General features: G+C 49.3%; 1 protein-coding gene across 1 annotated transcript in view; it reads right to left on the reverse strand.

Annotated features, from left to right (window-relative positions):
- The window catches only part of Atp2c2 (ATPase secretory pathway Ca2+ transporting 2), a 54,407-nt gene extending 32,792 nt beyond the window's left edge, over nucleotides 1-21,615 (reverse strand). The window contains exons 1-3 of the mRNA XM_051201404.1: nucleotides 21,451-21,615; nucleotides 4,004-4,114; nucleotides 825-941 (exon numbers count right to left, since the gene is read on the reverse strand). Of these exons, the coding sequence (XP_051057361.1) occupies nucleotides 825-941; nucleotides 4,004-4,114; nucleotides 21,451-21,543 (321 nt within the window). The 5' untranslated portion in view covers nucleotides 21,544-21,615. The remainder of the gene's footprint in view (nucleotides 1-824; nucleotides 942-4,003; nucleotides 4,115-21,450) is intronic.
- Between the last annotated feature and the right edge of the window lie 4,822 nt (nucleotides 21,616-26,437).

Raw genomic sequence — 26,437 nt, forward strand, 5'->3', positions numbered from 1 at the left:
GGAAGTGTGTGTGTGTGTGTGTGTGTGTGTGTGTGTGTGTGTGTGTGTGTGTGTAGCCAGGGTGTAACCTTGGTTTGTTCTTGGGTTTGTCCACCTTACTTTTTGGGATGTGCCTTTTACTAGTCTGGAACTCACCAAGTAGGCTACGCTGGCTGGATCCACCTGTCTCCACTTCCCTGGAACTGGGATTTCGATTGCACACCACCAAACTCAGTTTTTCAAAAGTAGATTCTAGAAGCAAAACTCAGGTCCTTGTGCTCATTATTCATCAAAAACACTCGACTGACTGAGCTGTTTCCCCAGCCTGACGCCGACAGTAACTTCACTTTTATGATCTCTTGAGGCACACGTCTACTCAATTGTTTCTTCCTTGATCTTCTGAAATGCCTGTTTGCCAGGGCATCCGTGTCTCTCTTTGCTTTCTCTGGCAAAGCTATGTGTCATGCAAAGTCTTTGCCAAGCAAAGACTTCCTGCTTCTCTACCACACTCTCTCCCTTTGCTTTAGGGGGGTGATAAAATAAGGTAACACTACTTATTTACTTACCATTTGACATGGCACCTGGTCTGTGACAAGTGTCCCTAGTGCCTGTCAGTGCTAGTCAAGGTCATGGCTACCTATATCTTTAGTCACTTTGTAGAGTTCCTCCTGGAGGCTCAGAGCATCCAAAATGACAGGACTATTTATCCTGAAACTCATTCATCCCACACCACAGGTGGGACCTGTCCAAGGGTACCCAGGGTCAATATTTAAAGAATGACTGCTTGGCCCGCCCTTCCTGGCTAGTGCCTCTAGTGAACACAGAGAAGGGTGTCCTGCCCCTACCTGATCCAGGTATTTCTTCCACACAGGCTCAACGTTATCAGTGACAAACTCGTTCCAGCCATGGACCAACCTGCGCTGGGCCACTGCCATCTCTGACAGACCACTGTCCAGGTCCACCTAAAAAGAGATATTGAGTGTAGCAAGCCAACAAGGACCAAGGAAACAAATCACATGTACTGGATGAGAACAGGCATCTTCTAGGGTGGACTAGGAAAACGGATTCATCCATGGAGACTGGCTTAGAGATACTGGGATAGAGAGAGAGGGAAACAAAGCCTTATTCTTTCCCAATAAGCCCACAGGTCAACATACAATGGCCTTGAGCGACAGTGTCAGCAAATGGAACTGGAGAGTAGAGGCAGAAACAGGGCAGTGGTGGAGACAACTTTAATCCCAGCACTTGAGAGACAGAGGTGTGCAGAGGCAGTTGGACGTCAGCCTGGTCTACAGAGCAAGTTCCAGGACAGCCATGGCTACACAGAGAAACCCTGTCTTGAAAAAAGTTAAAAGAAAGAAAGAAAGGAAGGAAGGAAAGAAGGAAGGAAGGAAGGAAGGAAGGAAAAGAAAAGCCTTGCCATGCATACATGAGGACCTAGATCAACCTGGAACCCACTCAAAAAAGCTAGGTGTGGTTGTATGTGATTGCAATCCCAGCACTGAGGAGAGACAGAAAGATCCCTGGGGCTCAACAGCCAGCTAGATAAGGATAATCAGTGAACCTCAGGCCAGGGAGAGAGCCCATGTCAAAGTATAGATGTCTAGCCTTTGCATGCATGCCTGTGCTCCTACACACACACACACACACACACACACACACACGGGTTGGGGGAAGGGGAGAGAGAGAACCTTGGATGTAGCTGCTACTTAGTAGCATTTCAGAATATTAAACAAAATTTCTACATGACCCAGCCATTCCACTCTGGCTATACAGGTCCAAAGGTTTTGATTGGAGATGTCATCCCTAAGAGAAGGCTATACAGCTCATACAGTCAGGATGCAAGCAGAGCTGTGAGGCCTGAAGGAGGGAGGTGGAGGCTGTTGTTCAGTGAGGACAGAGCCCAGGGTTGTAAAAGATGGTCAGAATCCCAGAGATGGATAATGGTGCCATTGACAAAAAGTGGCAACTGTTTTTAACCACACATTCACTTAAAAAGTTAAGAAATCCTGGGTGCTCACCTGTGGTACCCAGGTGGTACACACCTGTGATCCAAATATTTGGGAGGCTGAGGCAGGTCGACCAGAAGTTCAACCACAACCTCAGCTACAGGGTGATTTTGAGACAGCCTGGGCTACATGAGACCCTGATTCAAAATAAAACAAAACATAAATGGTTAAGAGAGCTAGGCATGGTGGGTATACCTGTGACTGCCATACTTGGGAAGTTGAGGCAGTGTTGTGAATTTCAAAGCTAGCCTGGGCTACATACCGAAATCTTGTCTTAAAACAAACAAAAACAATCCAAAACCAAACCCAAACAACAAACCCAAATGACTAATATTGTATATCTTAGTATCATTAAATTACATCTTAAAAACAAAACAGGCATTCCTTGGGAGATTGGAGTGGCTGAAGTAACTATATCATATATCCATGACAGATGCTAGCACAGGCCCTCAATGTGAACAAAATCATTAGACACAGCCAATTTAAGTGCTGATCATCATGTCAGGGAGCTTTGAGCTCATGTGGAACTTATCGAGAATGCTGCACAGGGCTTTGGGGGTGAGAGGGAAGCTAGAGTGTGTTCCAGGTGTTTTCAGTAGGAAAGGAGGGCCTAGCTCACTTTCTAGCTGGGGAAATGACTGAACAAGGAAAAAGACCTTCCTCCCTTTCTCACCAAGAAGCAGGACTGAGATGGACTCAGGACATTCTTAAGGCCTGGATGGTACCAAATGCCCTTTCCCTGCTGGACTTTCTTTTCCAAAAGCAAGATGAGCTATGAATATGTACATACGCATGTTTACACATGCAGACACTTATACCCCCGTACCCAGACATGCACATGCCCATGTAATATATATGCTGTATACACACACTCATGTACACACATGCATATGAACATGTATGTATATACACATACCTACAACATACCTATACACACATACCCCCACATGCACATCATACTCATGTGCATACATACATGTGCACATATATGTACAATTATATATATCCCAATACCCATGTACAGTTACACATATATCCATGTAACACATACATGCATGCATACACATGCCTGTACATACAAGCACGTGCATATATATGTACATGAACACACATACAACATACCAATGCACACATACCCTCACACACATGTACATGCACACACATCCATGCACCACAATTTCTGCTGATGTTCCAAGTAACATAAGCTAATGGTATAATGCTGGCTCCATCCTGTGGCACCAGAGGGCAGAGGCAGACTCTAGGCAAGGGCTGTTTTTTCCCCTAACACACACAAATTCTAATTCCCTTAGGTGCTCATGAGAGTTTGATGTCTATCACTGGTATCTCCATGTCATAAAAGATGAAAAGTGAGAGGCAGGCATGGCAAAGATTTTGAACCATGACAACAAAATCCTGGAGGAGCCCAGGCCGTGTGGCTTCCTAACCATGCTGGTCACTCACTCTGGTTCTCATCATTCTTTGCCTGCCAAAGGAACTGTGGTTGAAGGACCCTTGGCCTCTAGAAGGGAATATAGGGACTGGATCTAGGGGCAGCAGCACTGACCCTAGAGATTGTGTAGAAATCCAAGCCATTCTACACTAACAGCTTTGTGGTACTTTCTTAGTCCACAAACTACTTCACAATGGTACTAGGTGCGATGGGTCAGCTCGTGAACGTGACAGGAATTAGAATCCTCATAAACACACTTCCGGGTGTGTCTGTGAGGGCATTTCCAGGAAGGTTTTCCTGAGATGGGACCCACCCTGCATGTGGGTAGCATCATTCCCTGGGGGAGGGAGGCTGGCTGAGCACTAGCATCCATCTCTCTCTGCTTCCCGACTGCAGATATAGGTGACCAGCTGCCTCATGCTCCTGTCCCCAGGACTTTCCTGCTATGACAAACTGCACCTTGAACCAGAAGCCAGAAAGACCCTCCCCTTAAGCTGCCTTTGGGCAGCACTGTTGTCAAGACAACGAGAAAAGTAATAAACACAGATACAAACACAATTCTTACATGGAAGGCTCTGGCCAGATCCTCTTTGCTGCATTTACACGCTTCCCTGGGTGGCAGAGCTGTGACAGTCCTTTCTCTTTCGATGGCTTTCAGCTCACACTGGTCATCAATCTGTGGAGAGAGCAGTGTGTCTGGTGAGCACAGGACGTCTTACTGTGAGGTCTCCGGTTAAAGCAGGACACACATGCACAACGTGTGCATACCCCAAGTACACACGCCTAGCCAGCCACGTGGTCCTCTTCCACATCTTGAGACAGATGGCATCACCAACCGCCCAGATTGTTTTGTTGTTGGTTTTTTTTTTTTCAGTGTGAACTCTGCGGAAACGGTCATGTGCCCAGCATCCTCTGACTGTGCTTTCTCTCCATATTAGTGACAGTGTGCAGGGTGTCTCACAGCCCTCTCCATAGGTGCATGCATAGATTCTGTTCCTGTCCCTCCTGATAGGGGCATGTGGGACTTATTTATAGTCATTGGCTATTATCAATACATCTGTTTGGAAATAACCTTTTTAAAAATTATTATTATAGTCTATAGTATATGTATAGTATCTGTGTGGTATATGTGGTGCGTGTGTGTGTGTGTGTATGCATGTGTGTGTGTGTGTGTGTGTGTGTATGCATGTGTGTGTGTGTGTATGCATGTGTGTGTGTGTGTGTGTGTGTGTATGCATGTGTGTGTGTGTGTGTGTGTATGCATGTGTGTGTGTGTGTGTGTGTGTGTGGTGTAGTATGAACAACAATTGATATATTCTCTATCAATATTTTCTATCATTGCATTCACTCTTTTTTTTTTTTTTGAGACAGGATCTCACTGAACCTGGAACTCACCTCTTGTCTAGACTGGCCAGTGAGCTTTGAGGCTCCACTTGGCTCAACATGTACACCTGTGCCCTGGGGTAGGTAACAGTTGTATTACAGATGTGTGCCGCCACACTCATATCTATGTGGACACTGGGGATCTGAACTCAGGTCCTTATGTTTGTGTATCAAAGCGCTTTGGCATCTGAATGACCTGTCCAGTTGCATGAAACAAACTTCTTTAATGGGATTAGGCTGATAGATCAGGGTTCTGGTTTACATGTTCAAAACTTGGAACAAACTGTAAAGAGTGCCTCCTGTGGCAGTCTGTGGTATGACAGTCTAGTACCACAAATTCTTGTAAATAATTCAAGGAAAGGGGTGGAGACTACTGTTAGGTCCTAGAAGCCTGAGGACCTGTGCCTAGAGCCCCAGGCAAGCAAACATCTGGGGACACTGTGACAACAGAGGGATCTTAGCGCCAGGGCACATCAAGACATTTGCATTGTTCTTCCCAGAATTCTGACACTGGGACATGATAGCATCTTTTTCTGCTCAAGACATCACCAGGAACTGGGGAGGCGGAAGGGAGAGAGGTGCTAACAACTTCCTCTAGATGAGGTGAAGTCCAAGTTCCTCTTCCCTGCTCACCAATGCTACTCCCCAAATGCAAGTTAGCTTGTAGTGGCCCGTTTGCCCATAGGAACCGCCAAACATACCCATCTTGTGGGATTCTGCTCCTGACGCCCATAAGCAGAGTATGGCAGTGAGGACATGGCTCTTTGCCAGGTTCTGTGGCTTCCCCAAATGTCCCCACACCTCGCTGCAAATGCACCACTGGGCTGTTAGGCTCCAGTCCCCATCCAGGCTTCACTCTTCCTCCCTCTGCATGGGGGACAGCCCTGGTATGACCACACCTGCATCTCTACCTCTGGTTATATATACCACACTCACTTTCCAAATACAGTGTCCTGTGACACTGAAACCTCTCTCTCTCCCTCTCTCTCTCTCTCTCTCTCTCTCTCTCTCTCTCTCTCTCTCTCCCCCCCTCTCTCTCTGGATTGGAGACACTCTAATCCTGGCTGCTTTCAGGACACACCCATCTCTCTTGGTCTGGCTTTGGTGACTGGCCCACCCCTGCAGTCTTTGCAGCCACAGCCTCATATTCTCTGAGGTTTAACCTCTGTGGATTTGATAGAATAGAATCCCACACTAACTGACCTCCCTGCCCCTGTGTCTCCTCTGTGACCCTAGAGTGCTGTTTGCCTACAGCAAACAGCCTGCTGCTCCCCTGTGGGTCCCTGAGGCAACAACAGTCCAGGACATGGAGACTTCTCAGAGAAGCTTCCCTAGCAGCAGGTTCAGGCTGGAACTGATCCTAAAAGGGACCTACACAGGACAAATGTGATCTCCCATGGAAGACACAGGCTCAACAGACAGCCTGGAGCTCAGGGCAGAGGGAGCATTTGGGCAACAGGGTGCAGCCTCCCTGCCTCCCTGTCTGCCCAGTGCAGGGATCCTATCTGTGTCACCAAGATACCAGGATCTCTATCCTGTTCTAGGGCTGATATCACAGGTATTCCTCCTACATATTTGTTAAAACGGACCCCTGCCTCAGTTTCTTCCTCTGAGTAGTAGGACATGTCACAGCAGGTCATTATAAAACTGCAACAGGCTCTTGAAGAAAAGGAGAGAAAAGACCAACATGCAGTTCCTGGCATCAAGAAACCCCACATACAGGTGACCAGGGGATAGCAGGGTCCCTTTCAGAAACCAGGGTCCTAAAGACAGTGCCAGGCTTAGCAAGTAGGATCACAGAGGCCCAGTCTCTCTGACACCCAGATGAGAAGTCAGGAATTCCTCTGCATGTGTGTGAACCAGGCACTGCCAGAGACTCACATCCACTAAGAAAAAATTAGTCAAACTGGGTATGGTGGCATATATCTGCCATCTCAGCTCATGGGAGGCTGAGGCAGGAGGACTGCTGAAAATTTAAAGCTAGTGTGAAGCAGGGAACCCCCCCCCTCACCTCCCCAACCTACACAAGGCGCTGCCCTGATCAGACTGCCTTCTACCTGTGAGACCCAGGTTGGATTCTGTTCTCTAATCACCAGGGAACACACGGGTGTGGCTTGTAATGATGGAAGTGTGTGGTGTTAAAGCATCAGTGGTACCCCAATGTCATCACCTGCTTGCTGAGATCCAGACTTCAGCCCCTCCTTGTACCCAGACGCACAAGCCTGCTGGCCCACACATAGGCCTCCCACACTTCTCCACTAGCCTCATGGGAGAGGGGCTGCCATAATCCCACTTACGCAGGAGTATCAGCACAGTGCATGTGAAGCGGGAAGTGCTCCAACATGCTGCAGAAGGGGAGAAGATGAGAGCAGTCTCAATGTTGGTACTAGAAAGGGAGGGGTCTAGTGGCCATAACAGCTTCGTGCATAGCCAGAAAGACAGTCAAAAGGCACAGGCACAGGCGCAGCCAGGGAGTGGTATTCACAATGCAGGGTGCCCCTTATGGTGGCACCACCCTCATCCCCATAGAGGCCAACGCCTGTGCCGTGGCCTCTGCAGCAGGCACAAGTTTACCCTAACAATGCTTCCTTGGCTTGCCCCTTTATTCTCTGGCTTCCTCCTGAACGCAGAGAACCCTGTCTGCTGCCTGGGAGACCACAGTTCCTGAGCTATGCCAAGACATTACACAAGCACCTTCACTTAAATCAACAGATGAGAACACAGGACAAAGAGGAAGCCACCCAAGTGCAAGAGGAAGCAAAGACCTGCCTTTTCTTAGGATGGCAGAGTGAGAAAGGACTAACTACAAGATAAAGCTAAGATAAGAAATAAGACTCAAGTCCCAGGTAGAAAGGGGACTGGGCTGTGAGAGCACTGTGAGCAGAGTCCCAAGATAAAACTGCAGCAGGACCCCAAGACAGAGAATTTACCAAAACACTGTGGGTCTCTGGGCTGTGGAAGGGGAAGATTACTGCCCATTGCTTTGTTTTTGTCTTTTGTGAAAACAGGGGAAGAGGTATGTACCAAGAGTGCAAGCCCCATGATAAAGCCATGGACATTCACACACTGGCACTGGTGCCAGGGAGACGTCTCCACTCACACACAGCTGTGGGGTATCAATCAGTCCCACCACAGAGCATGTGGCATCATTGGAGTTGGAGATGCTCTGCTCACTTCTTGTTCAGAGGCCCTTCTTACAGAGGGTCCTCTCACAGCCATGCCTCACAGTTCTGCTCGTAATGGTTCTATGTTAGTGTCTACCCACACACTCACTATAGGCTGGCTGGCTAACCACGAGACCGCTGTAATGTGTGGTGTAAAGCTGTCCCTGAAAGAGACCTAGTGACCACCTTCAAGGAGTTCCTTGAAGGGAAATGTTAACTGTATATTGACGTATACCTGGCATAGTAATATGTGTAAGTCATCCACAGCTGTATGGAGACTCACATGTGTGCATACTTGAGCAAGCACCACCCAGAGCAAGGACAGAAATTTATAGTTCCCAGAATCTTCCTGCTACTGGGCCCTCTCGTGCAACACCTTCTAGAAAGATTAAACTACTGACCGCTTTGCACATAGATCTGTTCTGCCTGCTTCAGAAACCCATAAAGTGTCACACCCAGGGACCCCAGGTCTCCTGTTACCTGTGTGAGAGTGGCTATTTCTCTACCAGTGATGGGTTACTCTGCTGCTGTGTGGGACTATGGGTATTTCATCCCATCACCGTATAGCCACCCGGCATCATGATTTATTAGCTGATTGCAGGAACTGGCATGTAGGCTGTGTCCTGTTTGGGCTGTTACATTGTACAGGGTATTGTTAGGTTTCAGGGCAGGCATTTAGATATAATGGACTCTTCCACAGACTCTTATCCAAATAGTGGTACCATTACCAAGAGATAGAAAGGAAAAATAGAGGCATGGGCCACTGTGCATAAGGGAGCCCATGTAAAACATAGAGAAAAGAAGATGGAAGATTCACTTCTGGCAGGATCCAGCAGACAGTAGGGAAATCGTGTAGCCTTTGGTTTTGGAAGCCTGGCTTTGTGCTTTTGTGAGTCTTGAGCTACAAGTAAGAGTTACAGATTCAAAGTGGGGAAGCCAGTCTTGCCTGTCCTGGGGACAGGAATAGAGAGAGGGACAGTGGCTTCCCATGGGAAGAAATGCCTAGTGGCCATAAGACCTTGCTCACTAGGGAAAGGACTCAAGATGAAAAGCCTCTGGCCCAGAGGGAATTCTGCTGGGTAAGGAATCCATGGCGGAGGCTCACACCCTGAGAGGCAGGTCACCTGGCATAGCTTAAGTGCAGCAGAAAAAGGAGGGGGCAGGTGGTTGCAAGTGAGCTCAGTGGGGCCCACCCAGTACCTTTTAGTATCAAAGAAAATTTCTCGATGCAACAACCCATATATTTGCATGTGTGCATGTATACTCCTGTGAGAGAGTATGCACATGTATGTAAGTGTGTACGAGTGTGTGTGTGTATGTGTGTGTGTGCGTTCATACATGTGTGTATAAGGCCTAAGGGAGTAGCCAGCTCTCAGCAAGATACACCATGACCCACTATGTGTGTTATTCAAGAGGTACAGCATAGTTAGGGACAAGAGGACACAGCGGGGCTCAGTGGCAGCCAATATAATTAGGAACCAACAGTGGGAGGAGACTGCTCACACACAGGGAGATTATATGACTCATAAATTGCCTGATAACCATGGTGACTGGTGTTCTCAGCGAAGTACTCAGAGAGCAGACATGGGCTGTTAGGGATTTATTAGATTGGGATGTACAAGTGTATATGTGCACAGACACAAGACTGAATATAGACTAACAGTGTATGCATGCACACACCCCTCCTCCCACTAGCAAAGACAAACATAGTGATAGATTTTTGTTGTTGTTGTTTCTTGACACAGTGGCCCAAGCAAAATGCACATCCAGTAGCCAAGGCTGCTTCCCGGGCTGGGGAGAGATGGTGGGAGGTAAGTGTAGAATTTCTTCCTAGTTCAGCAGCCTCACTTGATTCTGGGAAAGGCTGGGAAGGCATGGAAGCCTTAGGAAGAGTTTCCCCCAAGCCAGAGCTGAAATGAATGCTGTCAAGGACAGACATTAACAGAAATAGGAATGCGTGTTCACACAGGTGTGAATGAATGACTTAAGGGCTGGGGAGGAGAGGACGCTTTCCCTAATGTGGGCAGCTAGGAAGTTGCTGAATGATTAGGAAATCACTCAGTGATGCCTTTAGTCAGCCATGCAGGCTGAATTAAGAGAGTGACACATTAGTTACAGCTGAGTATAAGAGCCGCCACCACCAGCAATGAGATAGACAGCATCACAAGGACCGTGGGGACATGGTTCAGTTGGTAAAAAGCTGGCTATGCAACCGTGAGGGTCTGAGTCCAGTGCCCCCAACGTCCAGGCATGGCAGGAGAGGTTTGTGATCCCAGTGCTGGAGAAGCAGAGGCAATCTAGCTGAACCAGCAAGTTCCAAGTTCAGGGAGAAACTGAAGAAGTGAAGTGGAGAATGGAGGGAAACACCCAACATCAAGCTCTGGCCTTTGCACACACACAAGTGAACCAAATACCACCTCAGGCTTCTCCACACGGTGCATAGAGTAGAAGGTATCACTGTGCCCTCCATGAGGTCCCTCAGGAGAATGGAGCCAATGGAACCCGAGGAAATATCAGACTCACCCAAGTCGGGGAAACATTCCACAAAGTTGGGAGCTTGGAATCTTTAAGAATACCAGGTACTTCAAAGACCAGGAAAACCCAAGGAACCATTACACATATAGGGGACAAGGAATGTATAATTCACAAGGTTCCAGACCTGGGTGAGTCCCCGTACCACGTGAATGTGCCTGTGGCTGAGTCATGGTGTAAGTGGACTGCAAGGGCTGCCCTGTAATTAGGAGTGAATGTCTTCAAGTGTTTAGGGGCAATGGGTCACCATGTAATTTGTGCCCAAATGGGGGTGGCAAGCATGAAGGCAAGGTAATCAGCATGGCTGAGTGTTAACTAAAGGGGCCTAGTGAAGGACATTCAGTGTCTGGTTTATGGTCTCCCAACAGTCCCCTTTGTAGCTGCAGACCCAGCTTGTATTCCCTGAGCACATCTGGCCCTGCACAGCTGTCAGTTCTGCATGCCCCCGCTCCCAAGTCTAACCAAAGGCTAGGCTAGCTGGTGATGTGCAGTGACGACTTTGGTGAAGGGGAAAGTGGTGTCCCAGGATCAAAAGACCTCAAGGTCACGGTAGGCAGGTTTTGAGTGAGGACTGAGCCTACCTTTCTGTTGGGCAGTGGGCCCTCCAGTCTACCAATCTGCCTCTCAGACAGAGCTGGGCCTCCACCTCACCCATGCATTCTGGGTTGTGCAAGGTGGGTTTCCTTGGGACGTGCTGTGGCCTGTGTAGCAGGAAGTAGCTGAGCCCCAGATGATAAGGAAAGGGCTCCAGGAAGCACCACACCTGTGTTCCTGGAAGCACAGTCACACTTCTGGCTTCAGGTTCTGCCTGCCCGTCCTGAGGCCACTCCTGTGGGTCTCACTTCTGGAGATCAGTGGATCAGCATGGCTAGCCTGATTCCTCTAGCCCTGGGAAAACCTTCCTGGCTCTTCCTGCAGTGCCAAGGGCCTCCCTGTGGGCAGTATCTGACCCTGCACCTCAGTGATGCTAGGTCTCTGACTGCTGATCTTGGGAGCATTTGGCCCGGATCCCTGGCTGTAGCAGTGCTGGGCTTCTGGAGTCACCTGGCCAGGAGGAGACAGGAAGCATGATTGGATTACTCACTTGAGAGTAAACCCAAGTGCCAGGGGCTATTTGCATAAAACATTTTGAAAGAGCCTGTTTCAATAGCCTAAGAGATTAGCCAGCAGCACAGAGAAGTGAAATTTAAAAATCAGAGGATCAGCCTCCAACTCCCAGGCAGGTCATCTCACTCTAGACAAGCTCTTGACATTTTGGAACCTCAAACAGAAAAGGAAAACTAGCTATAGGTGTGGGTCAATGTGTGCCTACCTACTAATGCTACAGGACTCAGGGAGAGCTGGGGGAGCCCAGGGGTGGTGTAACTGGGGTGGCTCTCTGCAGGTGGAGAAAATATACAGTCAGAGTCATGTAACAATACTGTCCTGTAACTAAAGAGGAACTATGGGGACTGGAGAGATGGCCTTTCAGGTGTGAGGGCCCAAGTTCAGTTTCCAAAACCACAAGGTTGGAGGCATGGACGGGTGGAATGCTCTCTTGCCAGTCAGCCTTGCATACTTGGCAATCTTCATGCCAGTGGGAGAGAAAAATGGTATCTGAGGAATAAACTCAAGGTTGTGTCCTGACCACCACACAGGTGCCTGCATCTGCATACACATGAACTGCCCACAGGTGGCGCCCTCAACCTGAACTCCTTATTTAATATTTCATCACTATTTAATGATTTAAATATTTAATCCCATAATCACTCTCTCTCAGAGGGCACCTCTGCTGTATGTAGTTTATCCCGTTGTGCAGAGGGTAGATTCAGGCATGGGACGTGAAGACATTACACAAGCTCTTACAGGGCCAGGTGTAGCCATAGAGTCTATAGCAAAACAGCCAAGGTGTCTTGTAACATAGCCCACAGCATTTAGAGCAGCCCAGAGAAAGAACCAGCCCCTGCACATCACAACCTGATTGTCACACAGTGACAAACCAGCAGTGCCTGGGAGAAAAATGGGACCAAAATAAATGTGTGGTGGGGGTGAGGTGTGGCACTGTGCCCATTGAGATTTGCTGTTGGTTCATGAAGGAAAAAAAAAATTACAGGCATACAAGGGGGAAAAATGAGAACAGCTGTAGAGAGGGGGAAATGGAAAGAAAAATAGGTAGCAGAGTCACATTCAGTCCTAGGAAGTTCCGAGACAATAATCAATAACAATGGACACGGGCAGAGAAGTCAGGACATGCTGAAACTTCACTACATTGACACTCAGGGGACTGATTGGGGACAGCTGTGAGAAGTCTTCAGAAACCAGAGGGAGAGTGACACAGAGGGGGACCAGCCCACAGAGCTTCCACGGGAGCAGATACCTCCCAAATCAAGGAGGAGGAAGAAGATGGCTTAATTTCCCAGGAATCCTCCCCCATGGCCAGGCTGTGGGCTCTATGGCCCGTGTGAAGTATGACCCAGGGGTGTGTCAAATTCTAACCTCAGTTCTCTGTGCCCCATCCCTTCCTCTACAGAGTGTCTGTATCACAGCAGAAGCACCACTCTTTACATCTGTCTGTCTTGTCTGTCAGGCTCTACCCTGCCTCGTGGGACCTACCTCAAGATAATACATATTAGGACAGGCAGTCTGCTGACTCTCTGACCCCAGAGAGGGAGCACAGGAGGGTGATGTCTAACCAATGAGAAGTTGCTGCTCCGTTGAGTGGGTCATAGCTCAGGGAGCACCAGAGCCACCAAGGCCAGCAGAGCCAGAGTGCCAGTGTCTGAGGTCTGGAGCCCTTTTCACATGCTCTCAGGGTTGCTTGGAGTCAGTGCAGCGCCTTGGTTATTCCATTTACTCTCCATGGGTGCCCAGGGAAGGTCTATGGGGATGCAAGGCCCATGTAGACTCTGCTTATGCTGCCTAAATGCTATGAGGAGCTAGGAAGCGGGCAAAGGAAGAACCCAGAAGCATGGGAGTAACCACGATTTATGACAAGTGTCTCCTTACACAGTAGGACACAGAGATATACCAGATGAGGAAGCCTCCTTTGTCATACATCAAGAAGGAGCAGACCCTCAGCTACCACAGCTGGAGATCTGGGTCGGGGTGGTCTCAGACCCATACTCCTTCCCCCAATACCCACGAGACTCTCACATTTGATCTGTCTGGAAGCAAAGACTTATGGATCCTGAGAATACATGAGTGGTTTTGTGAATGACACACAGACTAACCAGGCCACGTTCTCATACTCAAGAGAGATCGTGTGCTACACTGACCTTGCTTCTGGAAGTTTTCAGAACCACAAGTCCTAGGCACGCTTCCCTGTCTACACTTGATTGTGCTTTTTGGGCTCTCTTCCCTCTAGTAGATCAGCAGAAGGTTCTGGAAGGGCCCTTGTAATAGCACGGTTTCTGTCTAGATGTGGGGACAAATGGGGGCTTAACCTAAGTTCTAGTACTCTGCAACCTCCATAGAAGGCAATGATTTTCTCATGATGGCTGCAGCTCCTGGAAGGACAATGACCTTTTTGTTTTTTGAGGCAGAGTTTCTCTGTGTAACAGCCCTGGCTGTCTTGGAACTTGCTTTGTAGACCAGGTTGGCCTCAAACTCACAGAGATCTGCCTGCCACCACTGCCCAGCAGGGCAGTGGACTGTTTAGGAGAATTTTCCATAGGAAACTTGGAGCTATGTGTTGCATCCCCTCCCATGGCCACCACCACCCCAGCCTTGGGATATGACTTCTCTACAGGCAGGGCTTTAAAAGAGGTGACTGAGATGAAGCAAGGTCACTAAAGGCAGTTCATCAGGTCGGAGTTCTTAGGAGCTCAGGACACAACACAACCTCAGAGAATATCAGGACAGGGTGAGGGAAATGGTGCTCTTTAGTCAGCCATCAATACCTCCATCTCAGGCCTCTAGTGTGAGCCATAGCAATCTGCAGAGAAACAGTACCTCCTCCAAGGGAGGAAGCCCACCCCAGAGCATCTGCACCCATGAGCAACACTGTTGAACCCCCATCCCAGCTGTGTACTGTAGATAGGAAGCAGGCAGGAGGCCAGAGAAAGACCCTAGCCCTCTAGCTGTGGAGGCCATAGTGGCCACAGGCCCCACTGAATGGTGCTGCGCTCTCTGCTGTCACTCCTAGTGTTGAACAGGTCAAAAGCCCTACAATGGGATGGGTGGGATGGCTCAGTGAGTAAAGGTCCTTGTTGTCAAGCCTGATGACCTGAGTTTGAGTCCTGGGACCCACATGATAGAAGGAGGGAACTGACTCCCACATGCACAAAATAATATATAAGTGTAATTAATTAAAAATAGCACAGGAGCTGCCCAGTGCAGCCTGAGGCAGCACAGGTCCCTATTGTGCTTTGGTATTAGATTAGTCTTCCTCTTCCTGTCAGTACAGACTACTACTGTATTTCAATGTTAATCTTCCCCTTCCTCTCCAGCGGGAACCCAAGGCATGTCCCACTTTGTAGTTTCCTGGGTGTGAGACCACAGATGCACAGATATCCCAGCTCTTAAGGGATGGAGAAGAAGTGGAACCTGGAGCTTACTGCTCCATGCTAGCCATCTTGATTTATCTTCAAGTTTGTGTCACACAGAAGTCTAAGGAGACAAGGACACATGCTTAGCTTGGGGCTGGCTGGCTCTGCTCATGCAGGGTTCCACTTCCTGTCATCCATCATTTCAGTGGCTGTGACCACCCTCCCTCTGGGATCTCTGCCTATGCCATGTAGTTAATCCACAAGGTACAGAATACTAAGAAGCAGTTAAAACCCATGACAAGGCCATTGCCATGACTTAGTGAGCCTGCTACCAAGCCTGATGACTGGAGTTCAATGCCCAGGTCCCACATGGTGAGAGAACCAGTTCTCAAAAGTCGTCCTCTAACCTTCCTGTATGTGTCATGGCATGCATGACCCCTGCCTACTAATCACATTTTTAAGAAACAGAGGCAGATGAGATGCCTTAGTGGGTAAAGGCACCTGCATTTTAAGCTTGGAACCCTTGTAAAGATGGAACCAACTCCACAAAGTTATCCTCAGACCTCTATGAGTGTATCGTGCCCATATACATATACAGAATAATAAATGGAATAATTTTGTGAACGCCATGAAGACAGAAAAACATTCTCCTCCTTTGTGCATTTTTCTCTCATACCCAGTCCAGGAATTAGGCAGCCAGCTCTGCTCTCATACCAACCACAACTACCTTGAGCCAAGTCCCTCTCCTGAGCCACTCAATCCCACAGTCCCTATGATAATGACCCTAAGTAGTCTCTGTCAGGAATCACTGGGAGCAGGGAAGCCTAAGAATGGCAGCCTGTGTCCCCAAACCATCCTCTCCCCACTGGCACCTCATGTGACAGGCTGGGGGTCTGATGGGGCCCCCACTCACAGCCATTTACTTCATCCAGTTACTGCAGCCCTTAGCCCTTGACTCTGCCAGGGTCACTTTGCCCCAGTTAGGAGCTCTCTGGTTGCACTTCCTGCCAGCTCTCATTTCAGTTGGTCATTGTCAAGGCAGGAGGAAAGCTCAAGCACTTGGGTACTCTGTAAGTCAGACAGCTTTGAGTGGGAGACAGACCTGGTGGAGGGTAGGAACAGTACACCCATCCTTCTGATGGATGATCCTGTTCTCACTGAGCATGCTCAGGAGCCCCAACCCCCAGCTCTACACCCCCTCCCCCCAGACACACACCAAACACTTCTCTTGTATAGATCCTGGCTTCAGAGCTCAGAGTCCAGGCTTCTTTACCCTTCAGGACAAGGCTTGTGGCATTAGGACTAGACAGATCCCATGGTGTCATCTTTGGCCTGATTCTCCAGGACCTTCAGGCTTCCTGAGAACTTGCTAAATGGAATCTGTTTCAGTGATTGGCCTGATAAGCACAGACCTGGTGGCACCAGTAACAACAGTCTCACCACACCTTGTTAACAGGAGAATGGAGACATCCAAGATCTCAGTTGAGGACTTTCAAGTATTAACTACAGAGGTGAGAAGGGCAGAAAAGGACAGCCGGCTGCAAGCAGGTGACTGACAGGAATCCTGTCTTTGTTCACAGCTCCCTGCCTGCCACCAGCAAGGAGCCCTGGAGCGAGTTATTAAACACTACAGACTGAAGTGTAGAAACACCATCTCTCCAGTCCAGATGTTCCTTCTCTGCAAGCAGCCAAGCCAGTTCTGCAGCTATTGGTCACAGCCTGCTTGCCGCCAGGTGTCACAGGCCTGAGACTGATCACCTTAAACTAGCAAGCTCCTGCATATTGACATCCTATTCGGCACACACATGTGGAAATGGCCATTCTTGGCATGAGCATGCTCAAAAACTCCAGACACTGAGCTCAGAAACAATAACATCAAAGGAAACATCACACAACTAGGGAATTTCTGACCAGGCTATGTGTGTGTGGCCTTTTTACTTGGAATCACTTCGGCTAAAGAAATCCTCTTCTCTTTTCTGCCTTTATTTTTGAGGGTAAAAGGGTCTTATGAAGCACAGGCTTTCCTTGAGCTGTCTATGGAGCCAGGGATGATTTTAACTGTAGATCCTCCTGTTTCCAGCTCTGGAATGCTGGCATGACAGATATGCTGGCTGAAGTCTTCCTAGTACTGTGGGAGGGCAACCTGAGGGAGCCCCTAATTACCACCTCTGTCCCCTGTCATCACTCAGGCAGTATCATCCCTTCCCTATGGAGGGGCCAGGCCTAGACTTCCTCTACAGAGTCGCAGAAGTACAGTGGAAGTTGTAAGTTCTCATTCTCAGGACAAGTTGTGGCTCTTCTAAGTCTGCCTTCAGTCATTCATACTCTATAGTCTATCTGCTGTGTAAGGAGGAGCCCCGTGGAAAGGATCACATGGCCAGAAACAGGCCTGCCACAGCTGAAGTACTTAGAAGCGAGTGCTCCAGGTGAGTCCCCAATCCTGCACACAATGTGAGCACCACTTTGTGAGAGACCCTGAGCCAGGAACACTGGGCTAGACAAACACAAGTACCTGTTGCAAGCTTGGGGACAAAGTATTATTCAGCCAGTGATGGAGAACGAACCAGGCATCAAACATCTTAGGTTGGGTCTTTGTCTTTTCTGGCCCTGTTAAAAGCATCTTTGAACTTCATACTCACAAGCCTGTGTCCACAGCTGAGCAGTGAGCCTGTGGCTCCTTTGATTGGCTGGTTGAATGTTAATATGGATGAAGTCAGACCTCAGTGTGAATTGTTGAAGATGACAAAGGGTAGAAGGTGCAATTCTTTTCTTTAACATACCTACATATTGGTGAAATTTTAGGGTGTTGGTCAACCTCAGGCTAAGAATATGTATGTGTATGTCCATATGTCCTGTGATATGTGGTAGGGGGTAGAACCCAGGGCCTTGAACATGCTAGACAAGTGTCAGGTCTTTTTTTTTTTTTTTTTTTTTTTTTTGTTAAGCTGGGGGCTAGAGAGATGGCTCAGTGGTTAAGAGCACTGACTGCTCTTCCAGAGGTCCTGGGTTCAGTTCCCATCACCCACATGGCAGCTTACAAATGTCTGTAACTACAGTTCTAGGGAACCCAGCACCCATGCCAAAACACCAATGCACATAAAATAAAAATAAACTTTAAAAATTAATCTTTATTTTTTTAATGTAGATAGGTGTTTTGTCTGTGTGTCTTAGCACCACATGCATGCAGTGACCCCAGAGCTCAGAAGAGTGCATGGACCCCTGGAACTGGAGTTACAAATGGCTGTCAACTGTCTGGAAACTGAACCTGGGTTCTTTGGAAGAGCAACAGTGGGCATGTCAGATCTTAAACATGCAATTCTGTGATTGTCATGTCTTCACCGAGTCAGTAAAGCCTGGCATGGATATGAATATGTGAACAACAGCATATTCAAAGGTCCCCACTGTAAGTAGGAAGGCCAGATTCTTTCCGACAAGACTCCTGGGGCCACCTGTGTAGCCTGACCTTCTCAGACCAGCCCTATACTTCCCTCCTCCGGTGGGGAACTCGGCCAAGCTCACTCATCTTTCCACTCCTGTTAATCTCAGACATTACTCCCTCCCAGCTCTCACACTCAACAGTCAAGGTCAACTATGTCCTGTTTCCACCTACCACAGTGGATGCCTAAGGGTGGGGAACGCGCTCATTTTCCTCAGCGCTGCAGCACACAACAGGTGCTGGAGTCTGGGTTGAATGACGGGCTGCCCACTGCACGTGCCCATCTACTGGTACCCAGGCCTGGATCTGGAGAGCCCAGAAGTGTGACAAGGTTAGTAGCCAGGATGGCAGGACAAGTGGGAGTCACACCCACCTCAGGAGCAGCCTCAAGGGCAGAGCTGGCACCTGGCCTGCCCAGAAACAGGAATTTCTAGTCTAATGTTCTCCTACTGTGCAGGACATCAGAGAGAAGCTTTGTCCAGCATCAACACCAAGGAGTCTTTCAAACTCCCTTCTACTGGTCACCCTGGAAACACAGCAAAAAAGAGCTAGCTTCCGGGGGGGGGGGGCGCTGACACCTGTCACCTGGCGACATCTCCATTTCTGTATCTCAGCCTCGTGTCTCTGTCCAATCTCTGGCTTTCTTCTTCAGCACATCTGCCACTTTCCTCACCTCCTACTACTTGGCCTGTGAATACCTTGATCCTCTGCACTGGCCAAGACTGTCCAGTCAATATTCAGCAAGAAACAAATGGTGCCAGCCTAGAACCTTGGCACTCTTTTCTCCCAAAATTGCCACGAATCTCATCTGGAGCCTGGAGGCTTAGGAGGGGACCCAATCAGCTCTCAGGACTGTTTCCTCTCACGGCTGTGTGTGCTGTGAAGCTCACAGCACCTGGGACACAGCATACACCAAGTGCTCATAAAGCCGAGCCAGGACAATTGCGGAAGTGACCCCAGAGCGAACAAGACTTCCTATAAAACTCTCTCGGTCGGGGACAGGGTTCCAAGCCCCATGGGATGCAGTGTCTCCTCTGGCCTTCCCTCACCGCATTCCCAGGGACTGGTTTTTCGTATGGTTGTTTGGTTTCTTGTGGTACTGAGGAGGGAAGCCAGCCCTTACACACTGACCCGCCGCTGGGTTCCACTGTCCCAAGACCCCGACTTATGCACCAAGACCCCGACTTATGCACCCGTATTTTGTACCTTGTGTTTGTAAGGCCAGCTTTGGAGACAGTACACCTGCAAGAACTGGCCTTTGGTGAGATCTGCCAGGATCACCGGCCTCCCCATAAGTCTACAGTACCAGTCACCGCAAGTTTCACCATCAGTGTGCTGCAGAGAACAAGGCCAGGAGGGGAACAAGCCTGCAGGCAGGTTGCCTTTGATGAAGGCCACCTGGCTCAGAGCAACTGCATGTGGGTCACACCAAACTCACACCCGCACACTCTTAGGCTCCCTGATGACAATCAGCTATGCATCAGGAGTACTCTGGGATGTTCAGCCGTGTGCAAAACACCAAAAGATAGAGAGGCAAAAATACAAAAGGTAGAAGGAAACCATCTGTTTAACAAACACACGCTAAATCCCATGCTAATAACACATTACAAACATGTAAGGACACACTTGGCATCAGCAAAGGATTATGGCACACCACTAACCCACAAGGCTGAAGACAAACACAGATGGTTTTGAGTAGTGCATTTCACAGCCCTAACACCACAATTCTTACATTGACACTGGTGCATACAATAACGGCAGTAAGTAAATGCATAACTATTTAAGAGCCATACCATCAAATGTTTTGATTATGGCATTCTTTGGGAGAAAATAAAATTGAAATGTTACAAAACATTTTCTGTCATTATAAAACAAATTTAACTTGGACCCGGCACCCCACACACACCTGAAAAGACGGTATTGTGTGTGTGTGGGGGGGGACGGTGTTTTTCCCCAGGGACAAGCATGGTAGTTCTGGGTGTTCCACGGGCTTCCACTCTCAGGCCTTACAAAGCTGGTGTGAGGAAGATACTCTGCTGGATCAACAACCCACTGGCTGTACCCCAGTTGCCCCATCAGAGGTCCAGAAACAACTTTATGGTTGTTGGTCTCAGAGAGAAACTCCTGGCACTGCAGTCCTGAAGGGCTATCCTAGAGGGTCCCTGGAGGTTCAAGTCATCCTACAGCTCAGCTCAGCTCAGCTCAGAGTGGCTTCTTTTCTTCTTTCCTTCTCTTTCCTTCTCTTTCCTTCTCTTTCCTTCTCTTTCCTTCTCTTTCCTTCTCTCCTTCCTTCCTTCCTTCCTTCCTTCCTTCCTTCCTTCCTTCCTTCCTTCCTTCCTTCCTTTCTTTCTTTCTTTCCAGGGTGGGTCTCTCTATATAGCCCTAGCTGTCCTGGAACTCACTCACTATGTAGACCAGGCTGGCCTCAAACTTACAGAGATCCACCTGCCCCTGCCCGCTAAATGCTGGAATTAAAGGCATGCACCTGGCTCAGAGCAGCTTTTAAAAACCACACTGATGTAGAGGAAATGAAGCCAGTAGCCCTATTGTGCCGCTTTAGTTTTCACTATTAAACTTGGGCAAGATTTTGTGTTCGGTGTGTTGTTGTGTGTGGTTTTGTTTGTTTGTTTGTTTGTTTTTTGTTTTGTTTTTATGCCCACCAGTACCCAATCCACCTCACTTCCAGTAGCTTTTTAAAAGTCCATACAACTGCCTATGTGTGCATTTAAATTCCCTGGAGTCAGAGGAGCGTGTAAGTCCCTGGCTAGGTGGCCTGCCAGCTTCACGCTCTTAAGGAGCACAGGTCTCAGTTTCTCCTTCCCCGAATGGGCTAGCCAACCCAGAATAAATTGTGAGTTGTGTGCCTTGAGCCGGGTGGAGCTGCTTCCTTGGAAGCCAGCTTCTCTTCAGAATCAAAGGAGATGCTGAGTAGAGTCTCAGTCCCAATGAACATGGGGTCCCGCGAGTCAGATGCAGGACCCCAGGGGACAATGTGGAGTTCCCTGCCTCAAACCAGATCGCTCAGACTCACCAGGGTCTCCACCTCGTCCCTTTCCAGCGCCTTGTACCGGTGGTCCTGACCCAGGAAGGCCAGTTTCTGCAGAAACTTGAGGCGTCTCCCCATGTTGAGCGGTGTCCAGGCTGCTCCACAGCCGGGCGTGGGGCCTGTCGCAGTCCCTGCCCGCGTCCCTGGGGCCTCAAGCGCGCCCAGGCTTCCCGGGCGGCTGGGTTGCCCGGGAGCTGCCTACCTGGTCCCCAGGTGAGCTCCGCCCTTGGGCAGGGCCGCAGCAGCGCCGCCCTCTGCACAGCTGGCCCGCCCCACGGGCGGGCGCCAGGACCCCATACTCCCAGGGTCAACCGCAGGGATTCTGGAATGACCAGGAAGCCACTGTGTGGTCTCAGAGCTATGATTTTTGTCCAAACCTGCCAGAGCATAAGAATTACCTGGAAGGGGGAGAGTCCTGAGCCGAAGCCTTACTTGGGGTAGTGTAGCTCTGGGCCAGTTACCTGGCCTCTCTGAGCCACCTGGCTGTATCTGTAATTGAAATGGAGCAGAAGGCTGAGACCTTATCCACAGGAACCTTACATATACTATACCTATTTAGGTGTGACCTTGGGAGTAGGGAAACTGGGAGATCTCCAACTTTTATGTTCACCTGTCGTGCACACTCCTCCCTTGCAAATAAATGGCAGGTGAGTGCTGTATGTTTCCTGAATCTTTGGTTATTGCGCTGCCAAATAGCCATTGGGACAGCACTGACTTCTCAGAAAACCTGGGGGTCCTGAAGGCAGTGGTGATGTGGGGCATCCTGCAGGGCTCACACAGAGCATGCTTGTGTCAGCAGCATGCTGGTACACTGTGGTGGTGAGAGGGGCATCACACAACTACCAAAGGCGCTGCCGGAGCACATGTGCCATGTAACTGCTTCGGGTTGCCCAGTGTGCACCGAGGAAAGCCAGAAGGCTCTGGGGTGGACCAGGGTCCCTATTCCACAGAGCAGAGGTGGCCCTAGGAAAGGCTGGGCCATGCTCCATCCTGGGTTTACCTTTGACCATAGGCAATCAACCATCTGACTGCATTTGTTTGTGTGATGAAACTGTCCCCTTTGAGCAAATATTTGCCACCTGTCTCACTGGCTCCCCCAAGTGGTGGCCATTCCAGTCCTGGGAAATCTGATGGGACCCTTGAGGTGGCTTCATGTCACCACTATGTCTTGCTCTCTTAAAACCAAAGCACCTCCATCATGCTGCCCATTCCCTGCCACATGCCTGCTTCCCTCAGGAGACTACACCCCCACCCCCAGGTCCAAAAAAAGGGGAAACTATTGAACTCCCTTGACTTTACAGTCCAGGCCACATACTTCCAGTTGTGTGTGAGCTTGGGTGATTTTTCCCACCTCCCTCAACATCAGTTTATTTCTCCATGAAGAGAGAATGACACTGCCTATCTACCTGTATGAACCGGGGTCCCAGAAGGAAACGGCACCCTGAAACGGAGTGATGTGAGGGCTGAAGTGAGAGACTGTCCCCAGGGATGTGGACACAGGGGAAGTGGCAATAGGGTGAACTGGCTGCTGTGCATCGAGGGCCTCCTAGAGAAGGCAGCTAGAGAGGAGAGAGCCAGTGTGGAAGTGGGAGCCTCAGGGGGAGGCTCTGAGCAGAAGCCAAAAGTCATCAGTGCCTCCTTGTGGGCTGAGTCCCTGCAGTGGGATGCTGCATAAGGGAATGATGTGCCCCTGCCTAGCACTGCCCCACAGGGATTTTCAGGAGTCTGAGGCTCGTGGAGACAACACTGAGACACTTGGCTCTGCTGTCCTGGGTCTTCTGCAGGTTGCCTCCTCTGGCTCTAAGAAGGATGTCATGGAGGGATGGAACCTCTTACCTTCCCAGGGGTGTTGCTGATAGGGCAAGGCAGACACTGGCATCAGCAGCAGTGGGTTGGTTGGTTAACAACTCCCCTGCACGGCCCAGCTCCTGGGTCCCATCACCACAGCCCCACTCCTACCAGAGGTGTGGAGGCTAGAATTTGTGGGTAGGCATGCGAATGCACAGGAAATGTGAGGTGGGACACTGGGTGGTGGATGTCACAGAGCACTCCCAAAACGACGATGCAGATTGTGAAAGTTTCCCACACCGAGGTTGCAGTTCACATTGTGGTGGGAACATGTAGCCTGCACTCACCACTGCTAGAGTTTAACTTACTGAACCCTTATCACTGCTGTGCAGGCCACGTTCTTAGGCCATCTCATGGCACTGTTGGCTACATGCAAAGTGTGTTGTTGGTGAGCTGACTCTGTCAGCTGGAACTTTCTGGTCCTGTGGTTGTTTGCTTGTTTGTTTTTGGTAGCCATGTGATTTGACAAGTGGGGAGAGTTGTGAAGTTTCCTTTCCAGGCATTCTCTTGTCCCATCTGAGTTTGCTCTTCCTATATTAATGTGTCTGGCTGGCCTCTCTCCACCTCTCACGCTTCATGACTGCTTTTAGAGGGGAATGCTTTTCCGTCTTTCATCTGTTATTTTGATCTGTAGTAAGCGGGGCTCTTGTACAGGTGTCCCCAGCAGTGACACCTGGGGCTTCTTTCTTCTTAGCCTTGTCACTTGGCACACTATGCTCGCTCCTATAGACCCTTATATTTCCTTTGAGAAAATTTAATTATTTTATTTCTGTCTTCACCTTGGAAGATTCTAGAACCCACATTTTAAGGAATATCATTAGACAAAGCAGCCAGCTGGGAATTCCTGAGGTGTGCAGGTTGGAGATGGCCCTGACAGCTGGGCCAGGTTTAAGAGCCAAGGGTGGAGCCTGACCAGAAACATGTTGCCTTTCTTGAAATGTCTGCTCTGGACACCTTGAGCAATGAGTGAGGTCACACCAGTCAACTCCCTTCACTCTTTCCTTGGAAGTGGAGCCCTTTCAGTCTGCTCCCAAGAACGCAGCTCTCCAAGCAGGTTTGATACAGTCTCAAGGCAGCTGAAATTTATTTGGTTGTAAACTGCACTCCCAGGTTTGATAACCGAGGGCGTCCCCTTCTGAAAGGGCTTGCTGCCCGCAGGTGTGTCTCAGACATGTTTTAAGGCTGTTGTGCAGGGCTATGGGGAAGAATCCACAGGCACAGCATGCTTTGTCCCTGTCCTCTCCCGGTGGGTGAAACCGGCTGCCAGGTTGTGGTGAACATGTGTGGCACAACACTAGGCAGTGAGGTAGCAGGCTGACTAATGTCTGGGGGAAGACGTGTCCAGCCCTCATGTGTCATTTTGTCAAGTAGTGACAAAATGCCTGCCAAAACCAACTTAAGGGTTTGGTTTTTTGGGGTGTGTGTGGGACTGAGAGAACAAATACTTGGGATTTTGGGCCAGGCAGGTAGGTGCTGTTCACTATTGCAGCCCAGAGCTAGGGACCCGCAGCCATGCCATGAAGAAAAGGTTATATTAAAAAGAGGTGACCCAGGCTCAGAAAGATAAATACTGCATGTCCACTCTCGCACATAGAACCTAGCTTCTAATTGTCAAAAATGAGTGTCTGTGGGTGAGAGTGGAGGTGGGGAAAAGGAAAGGGTCCATGTGACGGAGGGAGGGTGCGTGACATGGAGAGCAGTAGAACACGTGCTGTGTGGAAGTAGGAGAATACTGAGGGCTGAAAAGGTACAGCAGGGGCAGGTCTCGGGGGCAGAGAGATGAGGAGGGTATGGAACCCCATATGAAACTTGTATGCTAAAAAAAGGGGGAGTGGGGTGGGGACTGGGGAGGATGCTCAGTGGCTAGCAGCACTTGCTCTTCCAGAGGACCCAAGATCAGTTCCTAGCTCCCATGTCAGGGAGTTCACTACTGCCTGTAACTCCAACTTCTCTGGCACACTCTTCTGGCCTTCTGGGCATCGGGCTTGTATATGATACATGTACATACAGGCAGGCAAAACATGTATGCATGTGAAATAAAATAGCAAACAAATCTTTTAAAAGAAAAAAATATAAGCTTGGTGGCCTGGGTGGGGCCTCCATGGTTAAGAGGGGATTTGGGGGCAGAGACTGTGAGGAGAGGGTCCTGAGGGAGGGTAGACTCTATGCAGCAAAGGGAACAGCCAGTGTCAGAAGCAAAGGCCTGGCAGCCTGTGCCACAGCTGTGAGACCCAGTTCCTATGTTTGCTCTCGGTTGTGGTCATGCTGGTAGAATCATCTCCAGACCTGTCCTGCTGTGACCCCTCTCCACAGCTGGGTGACACCAGTGGTCTTGCAGGGTTTCCATTCTAACGGGAAGGATAAGCCCCAGCCTGTGCATGTGACACCAGGAACCCAGTGAAGCTGTCCCAGGACTCACTGGAGCCCAAGGGGTAAACACATAGCTCAGATGCCTGGCTCCCTCCCACTCCTCCCACAGCCATAGACATCTCTGTTTGGTCACCAGGTCACAGCAAAGGGTCATTTTCTCTAGGCTGGGGCAGGCCTGGGAACCCTTTTCATCATTATTAGTAGCTACCATAATTGTTGACACCTGACACATAAATGCATCTATCTAACAAAAGATTTTTTTTTTTTTTCAGGAAGAAGGCAGAGCTTTGCTGGAGGACATCAAGGAACCTTCTAGAAGGTAGAGACATAGATAAAAATCTCTGAATTCGCTTTCACACATCCTTCACAGGTCAGTGTCACGGTGTGGTAGGAATTTGTGGTTCAGTATAAATGGCTTCACTGGGCTGGAGAGATGGTTCAGTAGGGCAAGTGCTTGTTATCTATGCAAGAGTGAGGATCAAAGTTCAGATCTCAAGAACCAAGTCAAAGCAAGACACAGTAGTGTGTGTCTGTGATCCCAGCACAGCACAGCAAGACAGGACACAGAGATGGGGACTGCCTAGAAATGCCTGCCTTAGCCAGCTTGTTCTATGCAGTGGTGAACAAGAGCTCCTGTCTCAAACAAGGTCAAGGGGAAGACTGATACCCAAGGCTTCCCTTTGGTACACATGCACCCCCACTCACACATACAAAGATGAAGATGAGGGGAGGTAGGCAGGAGATTTAAAAAGAC

This window comes from Phodopus roborovskii, unplaced genomic scaffold (assembly GCF_943737965.1).
Source record: "Phodopus roborovskii unplaced genomic scaffold, PHOROB, whole genome shotgun sequence".
Taxonomy (NCBI): Eukaryota; Metazoa; Chordata; class Mammalia; order Rodentia; family Cricetidae; genus Phodopus; species Phodopus roborovskii.